General features: G+C 35.3%; 1 protein-coding gene across 1 annotated transcript in view; it reads left to right on the top strand.

Moving 5' to 3' along the window:
- Positions 1 to 20,780, top strand: part of TMPRSS15 (transmembrane serine protease 15) — a 53,009-nt gene that overhangs the window by 8,268 nt on the left and 23,961 nt on the right. Inside the window, exons 6-14 of the mRNA XM_064152153.1 lie at positions 1,329 to 1,368; positions 3,697 to 3,824; positions 8,212 to 8,320; positions 10,469 to 10,578; positions 12,552 to 12,689; positions 13,907 to 14,056; positions 16,263 to 16,365; positions 16,834 to 16,984; positions 18,164 to 18,305. Coding sequence (XP_064008223.1) covers positions 1,329 to 1,368; positions 3,697 to 3,824; positions 8,212 to 8,320; positions 10,469 to 10,578; positions 12,552 to 12,689; positions 13,907 to 14,056; positions 16,263 to 16,365; positions 16,834 to 16,984; positions 18,164 to 18,305 — 1,071 coding nt within the window. The remainder of the gene's footprint in view (positions 1 to 1,328; positions 1,369 to 3,696; positions 3,825 to 8,211; positions 8,321 to 10,468; positions 10,579 to 12,551; positions 12,690 to 13,906; positions 14,057 to 16,262; positions 16,366 to 16,833; positions 16,985 to 18,163; positions 18,306 to 20,780) is intronic.

Below are 20,780 nucleotides of genomic sequence, written 5' to 3'. Positions count from 1 at the left end.
GGATAAAAATTTGAATCTGTTGAATTGGATGTTGATTAGTTGACATTTGAAGACTTGCTGCAGATACTATTAAGTAGCAACTGATTTCTTTAAGAGAAACAGGACATCCTGATGTGTAGTGTCTCCTGTTTGATCCTAAAAGATGCATTTAGGTATTCAAAGGCTAAATTCAGAGTTTTGACATATTTTCTCTTTACTACTTGCACAATGTATAATAAACTGTTCTAAATAACTGCACATTACTGTGAAAAATGAACACTCATTATACTTCAAAACTTCCACCAAAGAAAATTATGAAGAGCTTTTTAAAAGGTAGTATGTCTATTGATCAACTTTGAAGTACTCAAACCTTTCTTGCTGTGGGTCAATAAAATACCTTTTTTCACATGAGATGTCATCTGCTCATTCCATCTTTAGTGCTTGATAAAATAACAACTGTAACTAATTAAGAATCATAACTATATATGGCACTTCTGCATCTTGTATCTCAGCCTGTTCTGCAGAAGAAGTCTTATTCCTGTCTCACAGAGGGAGGGAACTACAACAGAGGTGTGACTTGCTTAAAATCACAGTTTTTTGCAGTGATTATAAGTACCCTTCTTGCAAAACAGTTAAAGACAAAAAAACCCCAACCAACCAAAGACTATGTGGGAGCTGGAAACATGAGGGACACCTTCAATGATTGCTACTAAAAGCACCAGTAAGTGGAAGTGGTAGAGCAATCAAAAATAAGAATTCAATTTTTGCAGAATGTCTTGCAGTTTACTGTCACCACTACAAATCCTATGTACACATCCCTGTACATAAATGTGGAAATACTAGATAGGTTTGAGAATCCTCTCCTCCCACTGAGATAACTGATTTGTTAAGAAATATTATTTCTAAGAAAATGTATATAGATGTTTTAGTGCTAATATTGAAGTTGTTGTATCTTGTCTGGTTTTAGCAGATCCCATGAGTCTGATTACAAGCTCCCCAACACCAACTTCAGGTAATAATCTTTACATACCAGTGGGAAACCGTGCATCGCTATTGTTATTTTAATGGTAAAAAAGCCAACAAAATCTTTTGAAGTTATTGTAAAGAGTGTGAGTAGAGAAAGAATGAGATTTAAATCATGCTTGGGTTCCACCTTACTTTTTTGTACTTATTTTGGCATTTGACCTTTATAATCAAGGCACTCATATTGCTCAAACTGGAGTTTGGAGATACAGCAAAAAATGCAGATCTAAAAGCAGAGTAGCTGCTGCTTAGTTCTGCCTGAGACTGCATGAGTGCTTCTAGAGTGCAAGTAGAGTTCTAACTGTGTTGTGTTTTCCCAGGTTCAGAGCAAGTAACCACAAGAAAGCCCTCAACAACTCTAGGTAAGTAATTAAAGTATGGGGAGAAGAGAGAAGATTACACAAAACAGTTTGAGATCTTAGAATTACACCGTGTCCAGCCTCTTCTCACATCACTCAATTCTCATATCCCATTCCTGTAAATATGCAATGTGTCAGCTTACCTTTGATTTGACTAAGGAGACATTTTCAAAGAGAAGGAACTTACAAGACTATACATAATACAAAAATGTTTAGCCTGGAGAAGAGAAGGCTCAGGGGTGGTCTCATTGTTGTCTACAACTACCTGAAGGGAGGCCATAGCCAGGTGAGGGTCGGTCTATTCTTCCAGGCAATCAGCAACAGTACAAGGGGACACAGTCTCAAGTTGTGCCAGGGGGAGATCTAGGCTGGATGTCAGGATGAAGTTGTTCACAGAGGGAGTGATTTGCCATTGGAATGGGCTGCCCAGGGAGGTGGTGGAGTCGCTGTCCCTGGAAGTGTTCAAGAAAAGACTGAATGAGGCACCTAGTGCCATGGTCTAGTTGATTGAACAGGGCTGGGTGCTAGGTTGGGCTGGATGATCTTGGAGGTCTCTTCCAACCTGGTTGATTCTGTGATTCTGTGAGAGGGAGTGTAATTCATTTACATCTTGACATTCATGTCGACTGCTATTTTTTGTTTCTTAATTTTGGGTTTTTTTGCACACACATACACATGCACACACACAAATACTGAAATGTTAGCAAACTCTTACATGACTTCCGATGGGCAGAAAGCCGACGGTTTTTGAATCTTTGTAAACCTCCCCTGGCCTAAGTGATGAAACATATGAGATATTTCCATGCATTTTCGAATAGGTTTAGTGTATTCACTTCTCTCTCTCTCTCTCTCTCTTTTTTTTTTTTTTTTTTTTATTTTGAGTCTGGCAAGTACAGTTCAGTTTAGGGTAATTTTCTATTACCAACAAAATGTAAAGGTCCATTTTACTAGAAAATATTAGTTTCCTTTTATCCAGTAGGTGGCAATGCTGCTTAGTTTTCGGATTGAAGAATGAGACGACTGGGTCGTGTATGAAAAGAACTCTTTCTTGCATACTGGGCTTGTGCAAAACATACTCCTACATTATTAGTTGAGTTTTTGCCCTGGGCCTAAAATGCATAGTTTCATCTCTGCTCATATGTGGCAGCTCATTCATTGAGACTATATCACCTCCAAAGCTTAACTGAAGTGTGTTTGGTTTGCTTCAATTATCAACGGAGTGCAAAATGGCAGCTTTTGCTTTCCACTGTCAGCTTTGCTAACCTGAAAGGGTTTTGTAAAGCACTTTAAAATGCTAAGGTACATGCGAACCAATTTCAGTCTTTGTCACACTGATACACAGTAAAATATTTGATAAGCATTTTTTTCAGTCTGATTACAAAGCTAACAGTTTTATGAAAAAGTAAATTGACTGATAGTGGTTAGCAGCTGCATGACCAGCTTTACAAATTAATGTTTTTCTTTCTTGCATAAGAAATGTTTACCTTTTTCCATAAGAATTTACTGAGAGGAAAAAAGGAAACCTGTGAATAGTGCTAGGTGAATAGTTTCCATGGAATTTAATGTAATTCTCAAGAATTTTAAATTAGCAGTTATCCAAAGCTCATTGTAACTGCATGTTTTTCTTCTCTTTAATGGAACCTACTTAACTTCTACAGCTGTCTCAGACCAAAACCATCTAAAATATAAAAGAGCATGTTTGAGTGGTTGTTCAAATACTGTAAGTGAGGTTCTACAATTTTAAGGACCTCCCTGTGTATTATTTTTTAGAAATTTGATCTTAACTTAGAAATTTAATTTGCTACTCTGAAAAGAACAGGGTTTCTAATACACCAGGTATTTAAAAATTTGGTCTTGAAGGCTTTTTTTTTTGTTGTTGTTCATGCTATGCTATTTAAAAAATGAGTTGATTTAGCATGATGAAGTACAGCATTGTCTTATGTTGAGAAGAAATAAATTTAATCTGTGCTCAACTAAACTCATAAATTTCCAGCTATTTAAACCAAAATACTTTTTTTTTCATCTTATGCAAGCATAAGAAATTGGAAAATTAATTTTTTTACATGTACAAAGTAGTTTGGGTTGAAGAAGGAAGCAGGAATTCGTGGAAATTTTATTCCAGATTTACCTGAAGTTTAGTTTAAATATATATATATATATATATATATATAACTTCTGAGAACTTCCTACATTCTGAGTCAATTTTATCTATTTAGTATGTGATATTTCATTCAAGGCTTCTAAGAATGCAGTTCTGTAAGACACAAGAGAGATTTGTTATGTGTTAAACAGTGATACTGCATTACTGCTGCCCTCTTACTGCTATTGTCCTTATTATTTCAGCTGAGTGTTTGCCACCTGCTGAACTGTGTGGTGATGGTGTAACCTGTGTTGGAGCAGATTTATTTTGTGATGGAACCTTGGACTGCCCAGATGGTTCAGATGAATCTCAGAACAGATGTGGTAAGAATGTAAACACTACTAACTTTTTTTTTTCCAGGACATATTTAAGCCTTTCAGTAGCTTGGTAATAAGTTCTGCAGTGAAGTCCCAATCAATTCTACTAAAAAAAATAGCAGTAATGATTGATATAATGTTTATCTTATAAATGGAAGTAATTTTCTTTCAGATTTTCATCAATGAAGGATATATATTTAAGAAGTAATGAATTGTTACATAATGTATAAGTATATAGAAAATATTGTTTCCTATACAAATATTAGTACTACATTCTTTCAGAATTTACATTATATGTAGTTATAAATGTAATGTAGTTGTGTACCAGTAATATCAAATTAAAATGATGACTCTATAAAGATATCAAGTTACATTACCTAGTGTCAAAAATGATCTAATTACATATTCAAGGTCAGAAGAGAGGTTCCTCTTTTGATTCCAGTGTTATGAATATCATCATGCAAAATCCTACTAACAGCTTTTCCCAGGTTACTTTGTACAGTCAGATGCACTGATATTGTTCATGCAGATTGGTGGTGGTGTAGTGGCAGCATTTTGCAGCAAGGGTAGGATCGTGTGACTGCTGCCATGGCAAGAACTCTGACTCCTGTTTGTTGGCTGCCCAGTTGCATCTCACTACACTGAGTCTAGGGAATATATTTATACCCAATTCATAATTTCTACCAGAAGTGCTCTTGAACACAATGAAGTTGCTGCCCTTTAAAAACTTTATTTTTTTAGATGCAATTATTATTGCCTCTAATACTTCTGATTTTGGAATATGTTAGTAGTTTTAAAATATAGGGTATGAGGGTTAGTTTTAATAGTTTCTGCATTAGACAAAACTCAGTAAAATCTCAAATTCTCAGCAGAGATTTAGGCAACTGAACCTTTTATTTTTAATTGATTAAAATTAACTTGAAATGTTTTTTTTCCTGGCTCTACAATGCAGTGCAGTAACAAAAGACATTGCAGTTAGCAATTTCAATGGAAAGCTCTCTAGAGACATGTGGAAGTCTGAACAGCATCTATTAATAATGGCTGGCATTACTGAAGAGCAGCCTTGTAGCACATAAGTGTAAGGGAGGGGAGACTGGAGGCTGATCCCAGGAGGTATTTCTCTCTGCAGACTCTCTTTACAGTTATTATGTGTCTGGGCTAACACTTTGTGATTGCCTACCTCACAGCATCAGTACAGTAGATTAATCATATATACGCTAGTAATGTACTGCCCTTAATCATATGTAAGCAAGTAATGTACTGCCCTTGGCAGAGAAAGGTTCTGTCTCTTGAAATATGTGAGCTTAATCTGACCAGTTCAGGGAGCTTCTTCCTGAAATTTGACAATTGCAGGATTAAGCCCTTTAATGTGCCACATATGCAGCAAAAGTGAATAGAAACAGACAGCAACATGTATTTTGGGGAAGCAATGAAGATCATCCCCACAAAAGATGTCTCCTGTAGCAGAACTGATGCTTTTCTGAGGGCTCCAAGAGAAGGCAGCAATGTAATGATCTGGCCCATTTTTAACCACATCTGCACCATCCTCCCTGCAAAAAGCTATGCTTAGAGATGACCTACAGAATGAGCTAATTTTTTTCTGTCCTGTTTAATTACACACTGTAGCTGAAGGAACAAAAGGAAACAAGAACAGAAATGAGTTGTTGACAAAAGGAAGCTTTTCTCATTGATTTTATTATTATTTTTTTACACTTTGTGATAAAATGAGTTGTTGACAAAACCAGTAGAGGTGTTTAGAAGGAGTCTGGATGAGGGACTTAGTGCAATGGTTTAGTTAATTAGAAGGTATTAGGTGATAGGTTGGACTCCATGGCCTCAAAGGTCTTTTCTAACCTGGTTAATTCTGTGATTACAGGATCACAGGATATTAGGGGTTGGAAGGGACCCGAGGAGATCATCAAGTCCAAACCCTCTGCCAGACAATACTATCTAACACAGATCACAGAGGAACACATCCAGACAGGCCTTGAAAGTCTCCAGAGGGGATTCCACAACCTCTCTGGGAAGCCTGTGCCAGTGCTCTGTGACCCTTACAGTAAAGAAGTTCCCCTTCGTGTTGATGCGGAACCTTTTTTGCTGCAATTTACACCCATTGCTCCTTGTCCTGTCACAGGGAGCAAGTGAGGAGAGCCTGTCCCCCCCACTCCTGGCCAGCCTTCAGATACTTAGAAACATTATCAAATCCCCTCTAAGTCTTCTCTTTTCCAGACTATAAAGCCCCAGGTCCCTCAGCCTCTCCTCAAAAGCCATGCCCTCCAGTCCCCTAATCATCCCTGTGGCCCTCCACTGGACCCTCTCCAGCAGATCCCTGTCCCTCTTAAACTGAGGAGCCCAAAACTGAAGGCAGTATTCAAGATGAGTTCTCCCCAGGGCAGAGTAGAGTGGGAGGAGAACCTCCCTTGATCTGCTGGACACATTCTTCCTAATACACCCCAGGATCCCATTGGCCTTCTTGGCCACAAGGGCACACTGCTGTGCCATGGTTAACTTGTTATGCACCAGGAACCCCCAGGTCCCTCTCCACAGGGCTGCTTTCCAGCAGATCACCTCCCAGCCTGTACTGGTGTGGTTTATTATTCCTCCCCAGATGCAGGACTCTGCACTTGTCCTTGTTGAACTTCATCTGGTTCCTCTGTGCCCAGCTCGCCAGTCTGTGATTCTGTGAAAAGGAAATTTTTCTCATTAATTTTATTAGGACAGTATGTTATAGCTCTTTAGTCCTCACAGTACTATAAAATCTTTTTTAAGATCATAATGTGTCTTGCTAACCACTTGTTTAAGAGTGCTCTTTTTTGCACACCTTGTACAGGCTAGGCACTCCTTCTCACAATGATGCTGTCCTTCTCAGTTGGCATGTTTGTAAATATTAGCCCATTGGACAGTCCCTTCCAACCTAAAACATTCTATGATTCTACAAGATTCTATGGCTGTGCACACGAATTAAAATGGAGAGGAAAAGTACTTCTGTACTAATACCTGGCTCTAAAGTGTAGCCTATTCTGATAGAAAGGTTAAATAAAATAGTAATTCTTTTTCAGGACCCTTTGTCTCTATATATTTAGAATCCTATGTGTCTATGGCCCTCAAAGGCCATAAAGATTGCAAAAGAGAACATGTTTCTGTTCCAGCTAAAGCATTACACTTACCATCACTAGTGAAATTCATTCTGTATAGTCTTTATTAACAGTGCACACATGAGCCTGACTGAAACAAAGCTTAATTTTTATGTTGTCGTTGCTACAGTGGTAGTCAGAACGAATTCTACACTTATAAAATGAACAGATGAGGAACTGCAATTTATCATTTTGCATGTAATTTCCCAGAGGTACTATAGTCGATAAAATTTCCATGTAATTTTCATTATGATTGATTGATTATTCAGAATTTTGAAAGTCATCATAGGTATACTTAAATTTCTGATGTTAATGAAAAGCTCTATCTAATTTCTGATTATCTGCCTCAAGTTCATGAATTTATCCTCTCCTCTCCAGATAATCTTGTATGATTTTTATCCTTGTTTGAAATCTCTATGATTCTTCCTGAAAAAAAAAAATCATCAGACAGATTGCTAACATGATGGCCAAGAGGTGCAGCAGAAGCTTCAACAGTGCTTTGGTGTCTGCTGAAATAATGTAACTCTACAGGAGTCAGCATTTCCAATCTTCCTGAGGCTTAAAAACTTTTTTTTTTCTTTTAAAGCACTGATTTTTAAACTGAAGAACATGCATAGAATGGAAGAGCAGCACCAAGGAAAGAAAAATATTAAAATGTTTTGAAAAAAATATATGGCGATGGATGACGTTTAACTCAGATGAATTAATTCAATTGCTGGCAGGAAATGGGTTATTCACTTACCTCTTTGGGTATTTAGAAGTATATAAGACAAGAAACCAGGAGGCTCATAAAAGAAGAGATATTGATAGTTGATCTTATCCTGTCTTGCTTTTACTCACGTGGTATCAAATTGTTTCTGGTAGTGCAGTTTCTTGATTCAAAGTAGCTGTAGATAAGATCTGTCAAAGGAAGATCCTGTCTCCTTCGAATCTATAAAATAAAATGAAAGGAAGTGAGTTGGATTAGTTGAATCCAACTGTAGATTTGAATTATTCAGATTGGTTTAACTGGATTGCCTCTAACTTAAAAAGCCTTTCTTCTCTACTGTGTTTTTTCTCAGCACTTTGAGGTCAAATAGTCATAGGAATTAGAAGTGGGAGTGAGCTGGTAGAGTGTTTTATTTTGTTTTCTCACTGTTGCTTACAAAGCATTTCCAAGCTAACCTGTGTAAACTAATATCTAAAATTGCCCTCATTTTGGCTCCAATTCTGTTTTTCAAATGGCATTTTGACAAATGTTCTTCATTATATCTTTACAGCTACAGTTTGTGATGGAAAATTTATGTTGACTGATTCCTCTGGGTCTTTTCATTCTATGAATTATCCAAAACCATATAATGCAAACATCATTTGCCAATGGATTATACTGTAAGCCATTTTCTAATAATTTTCTACCTTTTTTTTCGTTATGAAGTGATATTGTTTCCTGCACATCAGCCTTATGACATTTGTTTTCACTCCCAAATACTCTAGCCTGGAAAATATGTAATAGAATTTTCTCCTTTGTATTTATATAACTTTCTTTTTAAACTTGAATGCCTAAACCTCATAACTATATCAATAATTTTCCAGCATACAAAAATTCTTAGGTACAATTTTGAGAAATCTTGTTTATTATATGCAGGCACAAGAATGTACTTATGAACTCAAAATAAATTGCTTACCTCAAAATAATTACGAGAGATTTGTTTCAAAGTATTATAGTAAGTACTAGTCTTTAGATAATAGCTTTATATGATATAACTGTTACTAACACTTGCAAGAATTCCCTTCTCATGGGAACACATTTCGTCTGGGACTTAATGGCACCTCTGCTACTAACTCATTTAGGAATGTGTTTTTGAAGCACACAAGTATCCTTTGACATAATATCACCAAATGCCTTTTAAGCTCTAGGCACAAGAAGTGGAATTTGCTTAGTCAGGAATACATACCTACAGGGAGGGACAGCTCTTTGACTTTGACCAGCAAGAAGAAAACAGACGTATGTAATAACTCTTATTCTAAAATACATATCTGGAATAAATTAGATGACTGCAGGTTGGAAGCTTTTAAAAATCCCTACAATGACTGCCAGTTCAGAAATTACTAAGGCAGTAATTCTTACAATGGCTTTGTAATAATGGGTGTTCTTTGAGAAATACTCATTTGATAGAAGACTTCAAAGGATATTTACGAAGTGCCTTTAAAACTGGGTAAGGCTTGGACTTCTTATTCCCAAGACTCCTTTGAAAGTGCTATCCTTTAAGTTTGCTCAGGGCTTTTGTCTTCACTTTGACACTTAAAGAGTAATAGTTTCCCTTCTGCCTAGAAAATCTGTTCCTTCTCATCTTCAGCAATATTTTTTACCAATAATCCCTGGATGCACTTGGTTTTAAAATATAGATGTGTCACAGAAAAAGCACAAGACTGTGTCCTTCAGAATATTAGCCTGGCTTGTTCCTCAGTTCATGGTGTCACAGAATCTGAGCATGATAAACAACTATGTCTCAAGTGCGCTGCTTGCTTCTAGCAGTTCTTTTTTTCTTCAAACACTGGTATAGCTCCAAGAAGCATTGTATTAGGTAGATATCTATATCAAGTATATAGCTACAAAAGCTTAATTTTGGAAAGAATTTTGGAAAAAATTAATATAGTACAGGTGCTAAAGGGCAGATCTTGATCTGTGACAAAATCAGCCATATGGCTTCTCTACTTATTGGGACTGATAAACACTAGCAGATTGCTGCTGAAAGGCTATGCTCATTGGGTCTCTCAATGCCAGAAAACAGCAAATGATGGTAGAGGAAGCTAAGCTAACTGTGATAGTAGAGTTTTAGAATTTAGATTACCATATATGTTTAGTAGAAAGGCAATGGGAGAAGTACCTAAACAGAGATGGCTAAAATAACAAAACAGCATTTTTCACACTTCAGTTAAAGTGACTTTTGTTGGTAAACTTACTGAGTGATGGTCAGGTTCGATAACATGTTTCCAAACAATGGGGTTTGAGATCTTCAAATCTTCATGCAAATCTTGTTTTTGTTGTCAGAGGAATGATTTTGGACTTTCAAGAGACATGTATCTTGATATCTTAGTATTCATATTGATACCATGATACACTTTCTCTAACTCTAGGAAGTCTACATGAGCAGAGAAATGTTATCTATTAGTAGCATATGTTTAAAAGTAATTATGAATTGATGAGATGCAGAGGGAAAAAGATTAAAATATCCCCACAAATCTAAAAATGTTCAGCCTAATATCACATTGCTTAGACAACTTAATTCCTAAGATATAGTTAATTACAGTAAGTAAGCAAGCATACTGTCACAAAAGAGTTTTTCTCTATTCCTTTGCTAATTTCACAAACTAGAAGTTAACCAAATAGGTCATCTTGATCAATAATCTTGATTAATATGTTTGTCTTGTTTCTGAGCTTAACATCATTCAAGCATGCAATGGATTTACTACAGTGGAAAAAGAATATTAGAACATGACTTTTAGTTGTAAGACTTTTTTCTCTTGTTATCTTAGAGTGCCTCAAGGGTTATCCATTAAACTGAACTTCACTTCTTTTGAAACACAACAATATGGAGACAGCTTAAATATTTTTGAAGGTATAGGACAAAACAAGATTTTAAGAGGTAAGATTAAGATTATTTTACAGCTAACACTTCCTTTCCTTTAGTAACAGTTCAGTGCTAAAATAAGTGTTTTGAAGTGATTTTTGTTTTTTTGCATGTGGGTATTTAAGTGGAAGTATGCATGTGTGTAAAATTAACCTGATAAACAACTGATCTCAATATACATATTTACTCTTACAAAGCTACCAGTTAAATGATTTTCTAATAAGAAATATGGGGGGGGGAGGGGGATATTTGTTTTGTTGTTGTGGTTGGTTGGTTTAGTTTGGTTTGGTTTTGTCCTCCAAGATCTTATTTGAACAATCTTGATAAACTAACCTGAGTCATGGTCTTGTGGGGTCCTTTTTGTGCTGGAAAAAAACATTGTCAGAAGATCCTGTAACAGTACATACAGTAACATAAAAGGAAAGCATCTAAACAGAAGCTATTGTGCCAATGATATTCTTTGAAATGGATTACAAACATGACATTGTTTTCCTCATACTTTGAAATATTGATGATACCTTACATCTCTCTTTGTATGCTATTCTGGAAAATTGGGAGGTACTAGACTCAGCCTATCCAGCTAAATTCCACCAGAGTGAAATATCTATACTTGAAGATAAATATATAGAGATAAATCAGAAAGATATATTATTAATTAGCCTTGGTTTTGGAAACAAGGAGAGAGTAGGAATGAGAAATAGTGAAAGACATAAAATAAAAAATAGATAAATTCTTTCCTTTTCAGTACTGCTTTGAATTTGTCTCTTGCTTTGGAATTGCAATTTAGATATGAGAGATTGTTTCCATAGCATTCTCTGGAGCAATCATTAACTCGAATGGGTTTAAAGACTGCTATGAGGATGACCTAGGATGTCACAAAAATACAAAGACAATGTTGAAGACTGTCCTTCAGTGGACTGCCTAAAACTTTGCAGTTCGAGAGATAGCAAAAGTAAAGGAAAAGACAAGAAGACATTTCCAAAATAAGACTCTCCACTCTATTAAGTATAAGAATTTGAGAAGGAGAAAGAAAAATAATGAACATGTATGTGTGAAAGGTGTTGTTCCTTGTGTTTCCTTTATAATTTAGCACCATTTCATATATACAATGTTACAAGTATGTAAATAGCTCCTCCTCAGAAAAAGAAGTCTCCCTATCTGTTAAATTGGGCTAGGACTTCAGAGGATAAAAAACTAAGGCAAAAATGTCAGAGAACAGTGAAATATTCAGGATTTTCTTTCTTCTGAATATAGTTACTAGTCTAACTGTTGTTCTGCATTGTAGCAGCTTTAGATGGAGAAGCAACCATTTTGCTGTATGATGATTTGTATAAGATATTTATATGAGTGAATTTAAATTAACTTAGAATTTCAAATCAAAATTTAGATACATCATACCATACAACCGTAGAACTGTCCAGGTTGGAAGGGCCCTTGAAAGATCTTCTTCTCCAGCTTTCATGGAAAAGGAAGCCTAGATCTAGCACCTGCCCAGTCTCTTCTTGGACCAGTGCAGTTTCTCTGTGCTGTGTGCCTTCGTATATTACCACATGAAATTCCTATGTGATTTACAATTTCCTTACTCTTTGAGTATCTATAAGCTAATCTATGTAATAATTGTTAAACTGTGAGAGTAATTATACATATAAGAAAAATATGTAATCAGTACTGTAATCCTGGAGTTTTGAGGATACTTACAGTGTAATAAGCATGAAGATTATACTGCTGAATTTGTCAACATTTCTTCACTATCTCCAATATCTCCATATTGATACATATGAGAGATGATGCAGAATTGGATATGGCAGCCAAACACATAAATGCCTTTAGAATTTTTAAGGTATTGTTTGTAGGATCACAGTACATGAGGGAAAGCGCTCTTTAAAACTCCAAAAGCTAATCCACTGTATATTTATGACAGCACTGGGGATTTTAATGCAAATGAGGTTGTGTTATCTCTGACTATATTATGCTTTATTTATTCTCAGCTTCTCTGTCAGGAACTAATTCTGAGACAATTTACATTTTTTCTCATGAGGCTACAGCACAGTTTATATCTGATTATTCTGAAAATTACAATGGCTTCAATGCAACCTACACTACATTTAACGTAAATGAACTAAATGGTAAGTGTTAGAGTGTTTTTGTGTGTGTTATTTTCTAAGTTTGGTGGAACTATATTTTCAGTTTGACAAAATGCAGACCAAAACAGAAGCAGTGTTTTATAACCTCAATTTATTAACTGTATCCACTTTGAGAAATGTCACACTATTTTAAAGATTTAAACATTGATTTCAGTAAGACTGTCCATAGCTTTGCAGACCTGTATGTAGCAGTAGGGTGATGTCTTAAAAAGTTTATCTGTTTAAATAAGAGTGGCTGTATCACCGGCTGATTCCTTTCAGCCAATTTGTTCACTAGTGAACACTGCTGAATCAATGACACTAAGTGGTATTCTGTAATCATGTGACATTACCTGATGTCCAGAGTTTCTTTTCATTTTCACAAGTAATAGTCCTAAATAGTAAAACTAACATTCAGGAAAATACTTGTTTCAACAAATAGGCACAGGGAAAAGTCCAGATACAGTAAATCAAAAGTGGCAACAAAAAACAGCAATAAGATTTATGCATTAGTGTTCTTCGGTAGCCAGAAAAAAGGCTTCTTCAGATGCTTAATATTTAGCATGATGTTAACAATGGTTGTGACTGGAAAGGGATATGCCTCAGGCAGCATCCAGGGTACCAGAAGTCTCTTGTCATGTGAAAGCCTTTGCTAGGGGCTAACCTGTGCTTCAAGGCACTACAGAAAGACACTAAGCAAAATTTCATGGGAAGAAAAACGATGAGGATGTGCAGTAAATAAATGTGAGCAAAGAAGGTGCAAAGGAGAAGGTCAAGGAAAGAGACATCCCTGGTACATGGAGCACAGGACTTACCTTCTGAACATTCAGCTCTACTGGTGAGCCCTTTCAGATGGAGTAGTACAGACTTTGGCAAAGGAAGGAGGACAAGAGCAGGGTTAACCCTTAGCGTTATCTATGCAATCGGTTCTCTCTCATTCTGCCACCACATTACTGTTGAAGGACCAAAAAAGCAGGTAAATGCATGAGTGCAAGAACATATAAGGCTACCTACAGTAACAGTGTTTTGTTAACAAGTATAAATGACACGTTTATTTGAGGGGTTATTTTCTATTGCATAGAAGAGGGAATTGAGTCAGCTTGGGCTCCAGTTCTCAAACATTTAAAAATGTTCATTGTTCGTCACTCATTCTTTTGTAATTCTGAGCAAATACTTTCATGTCTCTGTCATTTTTACTTACTAGAGGTTCTTATTCACAGATTATGAGAAAATCAATTGCACGTTTGAAGATGGCTTTTGTTACTGGATACAAGATTTAGATGATGATTCAGAATGGGAGAGAGTTCAGGGTCCTACCTTTCCCTTTATGAGTGGTCCTGATTTTGATCATACATTTGGCAACATATCAGGTAAGAGCAAACACAAGATGCTCGCAGATTAAAGGAAAAGGTTGATTTAGCTGGCCTTATACTGGTTACAATGGTACAGCAGTGGCATTCATAGAATGGTTTAGGTTGGAAGGGACTACACAGCCTGGATCTGTGCTTGGGGCTGTGCTGACCCAGATGTAATTTTATTCTGCCATAAAAAAATGAGTCAGACCTACCAGACAAAATATTTTATGCTACTGATTGCCATTCTCTGAAAATAAACTAAAACTAAAATAAGAGATAAAGGAATTTTTGAAGTGATTGAAGTATTGAAGTACTGAAAGAATTCAAAGTATAGAAGTTTCAATGCTATCAATATGCCAAAGTGCTTTCTCTGGGAAAGGAATTTCTGTTAGGTAACTTTCACAGGTGAAATAAGTGCATGTTTACCTTAAGGTAATAATCAAGTATAATATAGTTACAATTTAGGAAACTCACTTCTATTTAATTTCTATCTACTATCGCATCCTGGTTGCCACAGAATAATTTTGATTTAATATAAAGTTTACCTTCAGAGTATACAGGGGACCTGGGCACCAGCTACAGTAGTGTGCACAAAGCACACAAACACTCCAAAAACTGCTATATCAAAACATATCAAAGGTAAATTTCAAATCAGGTTTTGAATGTGTACCTGAATTCTTATCCCAGAATTATACTCCAAAAGTTTCTTTCTGCTTCTGCAGGAAAGGCAGACAATGTCCTCCTCATCTGATTTATCAGTCTACATAAAACTAATTAACATAATTTGTACTTTGCAGTAGTTATATCTATTCTATACAAGACTTACTGAGTGACAGATAACTGGAAAAATTGCAAATTATTCTGGAATAAGTCACTCCCAGGAAAAGAAAAATAGTATTCAGCATATTATTTGATGTGAATTATTCATTTCTCTCTCATTTTCTAAACACACTATTTTATCTTTCCACTTGGCTTCTGGAATACAAATCAGATTAAATAATGAGAAGTATGTGTAACAGAACATTTGAAAATTGTTTCTAGCCCTCTTGCAAATTCTAATTTATTTTCAGTGTTCTCTGCTTCATTGTGCTAGATCTAAGCTGGCATGCGTAATGTTGTTATATGTAATGTCGCTGTTGAATATTCACATTTCTACAGCCTGCATTTGTAGTAAAAATGTGAGCTGCATCATTAATACCTAGCTATTACATACATTTGGTGAGATACTCTGCTTTTGGTTTGCTGCTCTTGAAAAGCAAAGAATACCTACTCAAGACCTGTTTCTGAACACTCAGAGAATTGGTGAAACAAAGCTGGAGAACTGTCACTTTGCCTATATGAAGACCTTTCCTGAAAAGCTAGACATAGTGAGTTTTTTTAAGGCATGCTTTCTAAGTCAACTCAATGAAAGGCCTGATTCATATTTCAGGTACAGTAACCTCTTACGTGAGAAAGCTAGCTAATCTAGAAGTATAAATAACATAAAAGTTACATGTAATTAAATTACATATTTATATTTGTACATATCTAAGTATTAGATAGAAAGAAAATAAAAGCAAGTATTAGAGCCATGATTTCAGTAAAGTAAGAGTTTTATTTTCAAACTTTTAACTCTAGCTTAGTTTTTCTTGTCATATATCACAGTACTTCTGTAGCCAGGTCTCATATTAGTTTTCTGCATGGCAGCAAGTAGTCCAAATTTTCAGTGGCAAGGAAGTTAACTCAGAAAAGGCTAAAAATCTAATTTTCCCATGTAACATACTCTTCTTGTTTATAATGCTTCCCCTTTCCTATAAAATATTCACATGGCTATTCTCTCACCTTTCTCAACACACAAGGCATATTTCCCATGATTATGTAGAAAAAAATTATTAAAATACCAAGCAATTCTTCTGCAAAATCACAAGCAAGTGTGAAATAGGAAGACTTTTTTATAAACTAAGTAGAAATCACTGCCTTCACTAAATAAAAACAGATCTCCCACTGACTAGTTTGATTTCATGTATAGTTCTGAGGTGTGTCCTACATGCTTAAAAGCTCACTTTAATATGTCATTGTCTGATGAATATAACTTGGGATAATCACTCACATTTATTGTGTCATGAATCTGCATGCCACGTCATGCAACACTGTCTGCATTTGGTATTATTGATATTATTTTTAATGAAAAAAAAAAAAAAGCTGAATCTATACCAACTAAAATGTGCTCATTATATTGCAGGATTTTATATTTCAACACCTGTAGGAATTGGATACATAGAAGAGAGAGTCCGAATTCTGAGTTTGCCTTTAGTCTCTTCAGATTCATCTTGTCTAAGCTTTTGGTATTCTTACATATTTTGTTTAAGTATAAAACCAAACGGCTTTCTTTCGTATATAATATTAATCCAAGAAAATATTTCAGCAATACAAGCCTGTTTCTGCTTGAATTGTCACAATCACTTTCAACTCCAGGCCTGAAACTCTGATTGAAGATCTGATTCTTGCAGATAGCTTTAATGTGTTTTCTTTTTCACCCTGCATCCAATATTAATTTCTATACAGAAATCGTAGTAACAATCCCTGAAGTGTTGGCTTTCATTTCATGAAGCTTAACTAGGCTCCTGCAGAAAATGTAGCAAAACACCAAATGAAACTGTGAGGTACAATATAAACATACAATACATTTTATGTTCATGTTCTCTGCAAATTAGTCCTAATTCTGTAAAATCATTTATTAAATAAAAAACTTGAATTATTTTCATGAAATTTCACTTTGTTCTACTAATGAAAAATTGCTCTTCCTCCTCTAGGTATTTCATGTACAGTGCCCATGTTTATCGTTTAAGAGTTAGCATAAGTAATGAACACGGTTTGGAAAAGATCATTTTCCAAAAAGAAGGAAACTATGGAAACTATTGGAATTATGGACAAGTAACATTAAATGAAACATCTGATTTTAAGGTTTGTTAAACTGCTAGTTCTTTGTAAAATTCACTTTAGCCAAACTGATACCAGAGTTTTCTGCCAAATGAACTCAATGATCCACACCTCCAAAGATAGTATCTAGGACTATTTACTGATGTATGTCATCAAATAGATGTTAGCACGCAGAAGACTGGAGTTCCCACTTGAATTGTCATCCTGCTTCCTTCCCTACTCTGCAATTTAAACTGTTACTATTGTAGGAAAAATAAAACGTTAACACTGTCATTGGACAACCAAAGTTACCATGAAAAAGAGCTTTCCACAAAATGAGAGTGTTAAAAGCCTATCAAAATCTGATGTGGAGTTTAAAAATCTTGACAGTGGGTATGATATGAAGCACTTAGCCATGGGAAGAGCTCAATTAAATAACTTCAGACTCTGAAGTAGTGTTTTCACTTATTAATTACAGAATAATTCACTGAAAGTATGTTCCAGACAGAAATGTATTTGGTGTCACAGGGTTAACAACCAACCTGACTTATCTGTAAACAAAAGGAGGAGACTTATGCTAGGCAATTTCATCAGCAACTCTCTACTGAAAACAATTTCTTTTTATAGGTATTTGAAATGACTTGTTCTGCTATAGTAGTTTAGATTGATGCAAAAGCACTGCCAGAAAAATGCATTTACCATCTGGGGAAGTAAATGCATCTGTGACCTGGCTGCATCAGATTTCTAGCAAATGTGTGTTTTATGATCTCAGGAAGAGTGCTATAACCAGCTGTATTTCCCCATCACAAAGTTCTTAGTAGCAGAATTACTTAAAATGCATGGATATTAAAGCACAGTAACAAACAAGTAAGGTTAATTTCATTTTTTCATGGAGAAATGCCATTAGGTCAGGAGAGATTTAACTGTTGTGTGATACAGAATATGTGTTTCAAAAATTACATGAATTTGTATATCACAAGTAAAGTTATTGAATAGTTTTAAGTCATGTTCATCATGAAGTTCCTACATTCCTTAGGATATTTTACATAGTGCTGTTTTGTTTTGCCAGGAATCCTGTCTCATTCCCGATGTCTTCCTCAGACTGTAGCACTCATGTAGATTACAATGGAAATAAGAGCATTCAGGAGAGAAGCCAGTGCTTCAGTACAGGAAACTGAAAAATGTTTCATTGAATTATAATTTTTTTTTTTCTCATGAACTTAGGTTATTTTTGATGCATTCAAAATGCCTGGTGCCAGTGATATTGCCTTGGATGACATTGGCCTGACGAAGGGAAAGTGTGATGAAAGTATTTATGTAGAACCAACTGCGATTCCAACTGTTACTACTGCTCCTTCAGGTCCTTGTAAGTAACACTAAAATACATTGATTTCCATTTCCTATTTCTACATTTGTGTAAAATTGATTAAGAATTTTCATCTTCTAATATTATAAAAAAATCTCTCCTCATCATTGCAAAATTATCTTCAGGATAACATACAAGGGAAGTGGATGAGGCACTTAGTGCCATGGTCTAGTTAGCTGGATAGGGCTGGGGGATAGGTTGGCCTGGATGATCTTGGAGATCTCTTCCAACCTGGTTGATTCTATGATCAGGTTCCCTGCCCATGACTCCATTAATAGTGAAAAAAATTGTTAGGTTGACAGCTCAAACTATCAGTATAGTATCTTCCAAAACTTGAAGAATGGAGAATAATTAAAGAACTCAGATTTTTTCTCTAACAGCTTTAATTAGTAAAGCTTCCAGAAAGTTACTGGATGTGAAAGAAGAAAAAAAAGGAAGATTACAACCTCTAGATCTGAAATTGTAAAGATTGTGGCAATGGAAATACAACAATGAGCAAAGTTACACAATAGTAATTCACAACAGTAAAAATTTACCAAGCTCATAGAACACATGAACTTTGAAACCTCCTGTGTTTAGAGGAATTAGTCCAATAGTGCCAAAATGGTTTAAAAATGGAGCATGATCTATGTAAGTCTCTAATACCCAAACCAGAAGTATTCTCTAGAATAAAATATACAGTGAATGAGGTTTTCCCAATATGAATTTTGTCATATTGTTATTCCTAGTCTATCTGATTAAAGAGAAAACAGTATTTGCTTTGATAAAAAGAAATTACATATGGAAATATAAAGGACAGAAGGAAAGTTAGCAGTTCTCACGTTACAGGAAATTATTAGACATGGCAGGGGGAGAAACAAACAAAACAAAATAAACAAACAAAAAACTGCCAGTAACCACAGGACTCCTTAGGACTCCTTCCACTCCCTGACCTAATGATAGGTTTCAATATTTGCATAAATTACAGAACATGTCAAAATGTAAGCCTGATTTATTTGATTTTGCCTTGTTAAATGCTACTCTTTGTAGAAAGGCAGAGTGTTAAGTTCTCTCTCTAGTATTAATGGATGCAGCATTTCATTTTGTCTCATTATTTTCTTGTCACCCCTCCTCACTGAATTCCAGGTTCAGTGAGAAACTGGAAGAGAGTTGGTTTTGCTTGCATATTTTTGCTAACTTCTTCAAGTCAAGTAGAAGTTAATGACACATTAAACATTGCTACCTGTAACATATATAAAGCCTGATCTACACCCATCATATTCAATCTTTTAGAAAAAAGCAGAGAAATTTAAACTTTCTCAAATATTCCAGTTTCACAGAGCTAAGTTAGAAGAATCTCAGTGAGAAAAATACAGAAAAATATCTATAATCATCATTATAAAATCTGAAAAATGTATATAAAAATGAACAAAGATTGTGTATAACCAGTTCCACACACATTCAAAGCAAAAAGAGATACAAATATGTTTATTGTGAAAGGGGCACAAACTCTTTTTGAAGGAAAGATTTCTGCAGAAGATCTATTTAAAAATGGCTTCAAATCTTTAAAAGAAACTAAGTTCCAGGACTGCCTCTTCTTAGATTTATTGTCACTCACATAGCACAGCTTGTTGCTCTTTTGACAATATATAGTAAATAAAAGTGGTCTAAAATTAAAATAACTGAGAAAAAATATCTCTTTGCATTGTATTCATGTTAAAGCACTGTTTACTAACATTGTCATTCTATCAAATTTATCACCTGTAAATCTATTGCATCAGGACAGGTAAGAAAACAAAACCTTCTAAGTACAGGAGCAAAATTAAGTTTTAGAACTCCATCCTGATAAACCAGAAGGTAAAGTTCAGCAGCATGTCAGGAAAATTAAATTGCAATAACACAAGTAATATCAGTCATACCAAAAGGCATTTTGACATTTGATTTCAATATTCATTAAAGGAATTGTGTGGAGGGGTGCTGATATCTTTCACCTTCACTCACCTTTCAGTTGCTGTAGGTAAATACATCTTACACATTATCATCAGTCTAGTGGTTAACGGTAGAATGACCCTGTTGTAAAGAGAAGCTGAGTGCTGCTGTCAGAACATCAAGGAAATGTTATTCAAACCAGCAATCTCTACTCGAAATACAATGATAAAATGTTAATAGTCTAGAGAAGGAAGTGGTCATGTGGCTTAAAACTCTTTATTAAACACATTAGAGAGGACCCATACTGTCCTTCAAAATTATACAGAAGTGTAGTCCAAGGTGTTGCTGGGGCAAAGCTAACTTGTTTGTGTAGCTTTGTTGAGGCATGCTACATAGACACTATCTGTAACCTGACAAAAAAGAGTGAATGTTATCAATCATCTTCAAAGAAGTACAAAATTACTTTGATGGATGTGGTGCAAGCTTACTAACATTAATAGTTTCACTACAAATATCATGTCTACAAACAAAAGATGAAAGAATCTGAGCTGAGCCAATTTCTTTTGC

The sequence above is a fragment of the Pogoniulus pusillus genome, chromosome 12 (genome assembly GCF_015220805.1).
Source record: "Pogoniulus pusillus isolate bPogPus1 chromosome 12, bPogPus1.pri, whole genome shotgun sequence".
Taxonomy (NCBI): Eukaryota; Metazoa; Chordata; class Aves; order Piciformes; family Lybiidae; genus Pogoniulus; species Pogoniulus pusillus.
This window is presented reverse-complemented; position numbering and strand designations above follow the sequence as displayed.